General features: G+C 64.1%; 1 protein-coding gene across 3 annotated transcripts in view; it reads left to right on the top strand.

Annotated features, from left to right (window-relative positions):
* Positions 1–6,772, top strand: part of CBFA2T3 (CBFA2/RUNX1 partner transcriptional co-repressor 3) — a 94,276-nt gene that overhangs the window by 62,377 nt on the left and 25,127 nt on the right. For 2 of the 3 annotated variants that reach the window (XM_017513921.2, XM_037733246.1), the window contains exon 2: positions 1,367–1,519. In XM_017513921.2, the coding sequence (XP_017369410.1) occupies positions 1,367–1,519 (153 nt within the window). Of the gene's footprint in view, positions 1–1,366; positions 1,520–4,402; positions 4,478–6,772 lie in introns of all 3 variants that reach the window. The other variant, XM_017513922.2, reaches the window with a different exon arrangement.

Raw genomic sequence — 6,772 nt, 5'->3', positions numbered from 1 at the left:
GGTGTGAGCAGCAGGGGGAGCGTGCGGGGCCGTGCGGGTGTGAGCAGCAGGGGGAGCGTGCGGGGACGTGCGGGTGTGAGCAGAAGAAGTGTGTGGGGCCGTGCGGGTGTGAGCAGGGGAAGTATGTGGGGCCGTGCGGGTGTGAGCAGGGAAAGTGTGTGGGGCCGTGCGGGTGTGAGCAGCAGGGGGAGCGTGCGGGGTCGTGCAGGTGAGAGCAGGTAGAGACTGCCCACCTTGTTGGTCTCAGCCGCTGAGGCCCCGAAGCCTCAGCGGGGGGTCCCAGGCCTTTCCAGTTAGCCTTGGTACTGGCTGACTTTGACTTAGATGAATTGGGGATCCCAAGGCTTATGCCCCTACCTCCTGGGAAAACGGCCACCGTCAGGCTGCTGGCTCAGCCTCTGGGTGTCTGGGGCAGGTCTGTGCTGCAGGCCCTGGGGTTAACCCGGAAGCTGTGTCCACAGGTCCTGCGCTCTGGGTGGCTCAGGGAGTTCAGTGTCCACCAGTCCCAGCCCACCAGCGCCTTCAGCATTTTCCGGCCCTCTCCCGCACAGCTGGCCCTGGGCCAAGCTTCTCAGAGCCCTGGGAGCCTCGGGCCACGGGGAATGCTGTTCAGCTGTGCGTTCTGCTGCATCGACTGTCCCGGAACCACCACATGCGGGCGGGCCACACTCGGAGAGGCCGGGCTTCACCATCCTGAAATCAATGCCGCCTCCTCCGTCTCAGCTGTCCTGCCCATCACCCGGGCGGAAGGCAGTTAAAATAGAGGTTCTGCCGCCTGAGATGGCCCGCATGCTGGGCTCTGCCTGGGCAGGCATTCCCTTCCCAGGGGAGCCTTCTAGCACCTGAAGGTGGCAGAGACTCTTAGAACTGTGGCTTCTGGGGCCGGAGCAGCAGCAGCCCCACCTGGGAACATGTGGGAAATGCAGATTCTGCATCCCAGCCTGACCTGCAGCTGAATCAGAACTGGGGGAGAGGCTGAGGCCAAGCTGAACACCCCCCGGGGTGCGCATGGAGGTGGGAGCGTGGCACTGCTGCCTCGGGCACTGCCCGCTCCCTGCTCTGCAGAAACCTCAAGCCTGGGGTGGGGCGCGGCTTTCCCAGGCCTGCCACACACTGAGGGCCCCGGCCCCAGTCTGGCGGCCACCTGCAGTGAGCTGACCCAGCCGGTTGTCCAGCCTGGCTCTGCCCCACGATCACCTGCAGGTGGGGCATCTGCCGCCTGTCAGGGCACCTGGGCAGGCTGCTCCTGCTGGGAGCCCACCTGGGCCTGCAGACACTCGGTGGGGCCTTGGCAGGGAACCCGTGGGGCTGCGGGCACGGGCCTCTGCACTTAGCCGGCTTCATCGACTCTCTCTTTCGGTCACAGCCCCAGTGGACAGGAAGGCTAAGGCCTCAGCGATGCCGGACTCCCCAGCGGAGGTGAAGACACAGCCTCGGTCCACACCCCCCAGCATGCCGCCCCCACCGCCTGCTGCATCCCAGGGAGCCACACGTCCCCCCTCCTTCACGCCACACACACGTGAGTAGCCCCCAGCCGATGGCCGAGGGCCAGGTATTTCAGGGGAGCCCCTCGTGTCGTTTGAAATCCTGAGCTTCCTGCCCTGAGCCGCTGAGCACCTGCTGTAAGCCCTGAGCGTGAGGAGCTCATGAGGCGTGGCCCAGAGCCCAAGCTTTGCAGTTCAAATCCCAGCTTCCCTGCTTCCCGCTGTGCAGCCCCTGGCCCACGCCTCGGCCTCTCGGGACCCCGGCTTCCTCGTCTGCAGCGCAGGGCCTCCCGGGGCTGTGGTGGGGCCAGGTGAGTCCATACAGGCCTTGCACCAGGGCCGGCCACTGTGCCTCAGGCTTTCTGCCTTGCTTGGCAGGCCCCGGGATGCCAGGCTCCATCCAGAGGGAACGTGGGGCTCGGACGGGGCCAGGGGCTCTCCCAGGGTCACACAGCAGCTCACCTGTGCACAGGACCCACGGCTGGGAGCTCAGATCCCAGGGGCTCTGCAGTCCGGCTGAGCACGGGGGCCAGGGTGGGGGCCTTGGAACGCTCTCAGGCCCTGGGCAAGGGGTTGGCCAGGCTTGGTGCGCAGAGCCACCGAGGGTGGGCCGCGGGGCGCTATGGGGAGGGAGCGGCCAGCTCTCGTCACAGTCACCGCCGCAGCCTTGGCTTTAAAGGCAGACGTCAGTTCCCAGTCACTTGGCCAGTCGCTGGGCAGGTGGGTGGGCAGCGTCTCTGCCGCTGGAGGCCGGGGCTCAGGAGCGTGTGTTAGCATCTCCAGGGCTGGAGACTTAGCCTCAGTGGACAGGAGGCTAAGGCACGGAGCCCCTCTCTGGGGAGGAGCCTCAGACTTTTGTCCTGCTGGCCCCGGGTCCCCACCGGCGAGGAGGAGCTGCTTCGTCTGTCCCTTTATGTCACGACTGTCCCCAGAGCACCAGGCGGCCATGGGCCAGACCTGCTCCCCCCGCTCTGCCCTGCGGCCGGGAGGCCTGCTCCTCCACGGGGCTTTGGGCATCAGCTCTCTCCCTCTGGAAAGAGCGTTGGCTGGCGGGTCCAGTAGCAGATTGAGGGCCCCTGTTTGTAGGATGCTGGCTCCAAGCCAGCCTTCTGACTTGACGGGGAATGGTGTGACCCGCCAATGGGGTGCTCGCGGGTGTGCTGCGTGTAGGCAGGTACATCCAGAAACGTGCCCAGCACTCAGTGGGAGCCAAACAGCCTCAAGCCCACTCCCTGCACCCGCGGGGCGTCCATGTGTGATGGAGCCTGTATTCCTGCCTGGCCCTGTCGGGATGCTGCAGTCACAATCGTGCAGGTCCTGGAGAGCGGCTGGCCCAGCGTGCGGTCCCAGCTCTGCTGAGCTGGCTGCAGTTTCTTGTAAGAGGTTCGCTAGGGGAGGAAACACTCAGGGGGGACCACGGGAGACGCAGCCATGGGTGCAGTGCCTAAAACGCCCACTCCACAAACATCCTCAGAGCCCGTGTCAGGGACAAATGCTGCGAGCGGAGCCTGGCCCCGGACCCTCAGGGGAGCGTCTCCCCATCTGCTCTTCCCCGTGTACCAACAGCCCATGCTTCAAAGGTGCTCATCTGGTGACCCGATGCTCCTGGCTGGGGGTGGGGTGGGGCCAGCAGAGGCCACAGGCTCTGCTTCTGGAAACCTGTGAACAGATGTGAGGGCAGCTGGCCTGCCCGGGGCTGGGGGTCCTTTCCGCCCCCTCCATTCTCAGCCTGCCACGGACCACGTTTCTGGGGTGAGGTCCCAGCTACGTTTAGGAGCATGAAGGTTATAGAAGAGATACGCGATGCTTTTTCTCCTCTGAGCTGATGCTTCGGTCCCACCGGGTTGGCAGGAGCACCTGTCTGAGGCTCTGAGCACCCCGAGGCAGCCTCAGGTTCATCCTACTCCAAACAAGTCCCTGATAGCCTGGTGGTTGGCTGTGCCCCTGGCCCTGGCTGATGGCTGCCCTGGAGGGGCCATAGCTCAGCCACAGAACCCTGACTGGAGGCTCCGGAGCCTCCCTGGGGACTGGCCTCTGAGCCAATGGGAGACTGGCCCTGAACGGCGGCTTGAGGCCTGAAGTTTTTCTTCCTGTGACTGCCTAGAGCACAGATTCATCTTGGAGTTGAAGCCGTGGTGCAGCTGTGGGGTCAAGGGGCGAAGGGAAGGCAGATAGGCAGCAGAGACCCAGACCAAGCTCCTCTAAAGCTGGGTGGACCCTCAAAGGGCTAAGTCTTTATCCTGCGCTTGATTACCCCCATGACAGAGAGCTCACTGCCTGCGTTTACAGAGCCATAGCCTGTCTTCCTGTGGCCTTTACCACTAACTTCAGCTCAGAAAGATTAAATCTTTCTTTCTTTTTTGATGTAATAGAGATGGGGTCTCCCTACGTTGTCCAGGCTGGTCTTGAACTCCTGGGCTGAAATGATCCTCCCGCCTCGGCCTCCCGAAGTGTTGGGATTGGAGGCGTGAGCCGCCATGCCCGGCGGAGTCTTTCTTCCTGTTCATTGCTTCCCCTTTCAGCGCTGACCCTGGGCTTTGAGAGACTCCAAGCTGAGCCTCAGGTCACTTTTAGAACATGCAGCTTTGGCCCAGGCCCCTGAGGATGGTGATGATGGGGTTGTAGGCGCCGCGTGGAAGGAGGGCGTGGAGAACGAGGGCCCCACCCCTGCCGACAGAGAAGCCAAGGTTCTTGTAGATTCTGGAACAGTCCTGCCAAAAATGGCCCTTAGAGATCACCCACTCTCAGAGAAGGAAACTGAGGCCTGGAGAGGGGAGTGGCCTGGCCCCAGGCGGCGACAGACCCCTATCCCTGATACCCTCTGAGAAGTAGGAAGAGCGGGGCTGCGGGTCCCCTGCAGGGCGGGGTCCCCTGCCCACGCCCCTCCTGACGGCGTGTTCTTCTTATTTTGCTTACAGATCGAGAGGACGGGCCTGCAGCGCTGCCCCAAGGCCGTTTACACGGCTGCTTAAAATGGTCCATGGTCTGTCTCTGTAAGTAAAATAACGAAAACCACAGGCCTCCCACCCTCTGCTGCCCCAGCACGGCCGCCCTGGGGGGCCACGGCTCTCCTCCCACGGCCTCAGCGCCCACAGTGTTGCCTCTGCCCTGTTGGCCCTGCCTCCTTAGGGAGAAGAGGACGTGGGAGGGCAGAGACACCGGCGTCCCCACGTCCCACAGACCCTGCTGCTCCAAGCTGCAGGGCTTAGGCAGGAGCAGAGCCTCTCTGAGCTTCCTTCCCCAGCAGCAAAACATGGCACCTGAGGCTGACTGCCAGTGTCTAGGGGAAGGATGGGGCACAGTTTCTCGCCAGCGTATAGCTCAGCCATTGCTAGGGCAGACCCCACCTACCCAGAGTCCCAGCTGCGAGCTGTGATTTCCTGCCAGGGTGACCTTGGACAGGTACCACCCTGTGCCTCAGTTTCCCCACCTGTAAAAGGGAAGTAATCATGGCACCCCGTGCCAAGGGTGATCTCCAGGAGCCGTGAGAGGGTGGGGCCAGGCACACGCTGGGCACTCAGCAGACTTGAGTCACCAGCAGATGTTTCCGTCCACGCGCGTGGCCCATGCAGGTGTTCCATGAGCACGGGCTCTTACCAGGTGGTGTTTGGAGTTTTGGTCACCCAGTAGGTGCAGCCGCACTTGAGCCTGTGAGACAGACTTCGGTCCATCGCCACCAGCCAGGCTGGCAGCACGGCCCAGCTGTGGCCGCCGCGCTGCTCCAGCTGTAAGGACGGCCGATCAGCGTGCCCTGTTTCTGCCACACGGGGCCGTCTTTGCCGCAGGCGTTACTCTGTGACGGGCCTGGCCGTACTCTGGTGCCTGGTGGGCGGACCCCCGACCGTGGCTGCTCTCTCCGCGGTGTGAACTTACGGATGATGATGAGGGTGAATCCCAGCTCCAGGACAGCCTGTCCCGGAGCCCCCACAGCCAAGAGAAGGGGTGGCGGGAGGGGCTGCCTTAGGGTGCCTCTGCCCCATCTAACCCTCCCAGCAAGGACCTGAGGAGCTGTGGGGTGCTAGCGTGTGCCCCCAAACCTCAGCTGGGGACACGTGTGCGGTCTAACTTAGTAACACACCTGTTGTGGGAATGGCAGCACTTGTGCCGGGTTATTTTCGGCCTCTCTTTAGCTGCTGAGACTGCCCAGCAGCACGGAGGGAGTGCACGGGCAGGCAAGGGCGAGCAGGCCGCCGGAAGGACCGGGCACCCTGGGCAAGGCTGGTAAGTGAACCTGCAGGAGGGCCAGGCCGGCCAGGGCGGGGGCGGGGACCCAGCGTGCACCGTGGTGCATATGAGGAGCTGCTGCAAGGTCCACAGTCCTGGGAACAGTCCCGCGTGTCCTGGAGAAGCCAGCTCCCTGCTGCAGTGAGGTCTCCCACGGTGACGGCGTCTCCTGGCCTGGCTGGGTGGCCGCAGGTGGCTGTCCTCAGTCTTGACGGGGGGTGTGTGTGTCACAGTTCACCGTGTGGCCAGTGAGAGGGAAACTCAGCAGTGCTCTGGGTCCTCCAGACAGAGCCTCCAAGGGCGTGAGACCAGGGGCCCAGCACACCCTGCGTCAGCTCGGCACCCACTGTCCCGCAGAGGAGGGAAAGCCCCAGAACCCCGCACCTTTATTGGTGTCATGCCCTCCAGAGGGCGGGTGTGTCCATCCTGTGCCCAGGAAGGTGCTCCTGAGATCATTCAACCCTGGCGGGGTGCAGAGAAGCACTCCCCGTGACAGCCGCCCCTGGTTGAGGGGCATAGCCGCTCAGAATGTACGTGGAGGGAGGCCAGAACCCCGTGTGGAGGGAGGCCAGAACACGCGTGGAGGGAGGCCAGAACCCCGTGTGGGGGAGGCCAGAACCCCGTGTGGGGGGAGNCGCGTGGAGGGAGGCCAGAACCCCGTGTGGGGGAGGCCAGAACCCCGTGTGGGGGGAGGCCAGAACCCCGTGTGGAGGGAGGCCAGAACACACGTGGAGGGAGGCCAGAACACACGTGGAGGGAGGCCAGAACCCCGTGTAGGGGGAGGCCAGAACACACGGGGAGGGAGGCCAGAACCCCGTGTGGGGGGAGGCCAGAACCCTGTGTGGAAGGAGGCCAGAACACACGTGGAGGGAGGCCAGAACCCCGTGTGGGGGAGGCCAGAACCCCGTGTGGGGGGAGGCCAGAACCCCGTGTGGAGGGAAGCCAGAACACACGTGGAGGGAGGCCAGAACCCCGTGTGGGGGGAGGCCAGAACCCCGTGTGGAAGGAGGCCAGAACACGCGTGGAGGGAGGCCAGAACCCCGTGTGGGGGAGGCCAGAACCCC

This window comes from Cebus imitator, unplaced genomic scaffold, assembly GCF_001604975.1.
Source record: "Cebus imitator isolate Cc_AM_T3 unplaced genomic scaffold, Cebus_imitator-1.0 Scaffold509, whole genome shotgun sequence".
NCBI lineage: Eukaryota > Metazoa > Chordata > Mammalia > Primates > Cebidae > Cebus > Cebus imitator.
The sequence above is the reverse complement of the archived record's forward strand: the minus strand, read 5'-3'. Positions and strand labels throughout refer to the sequence as shown.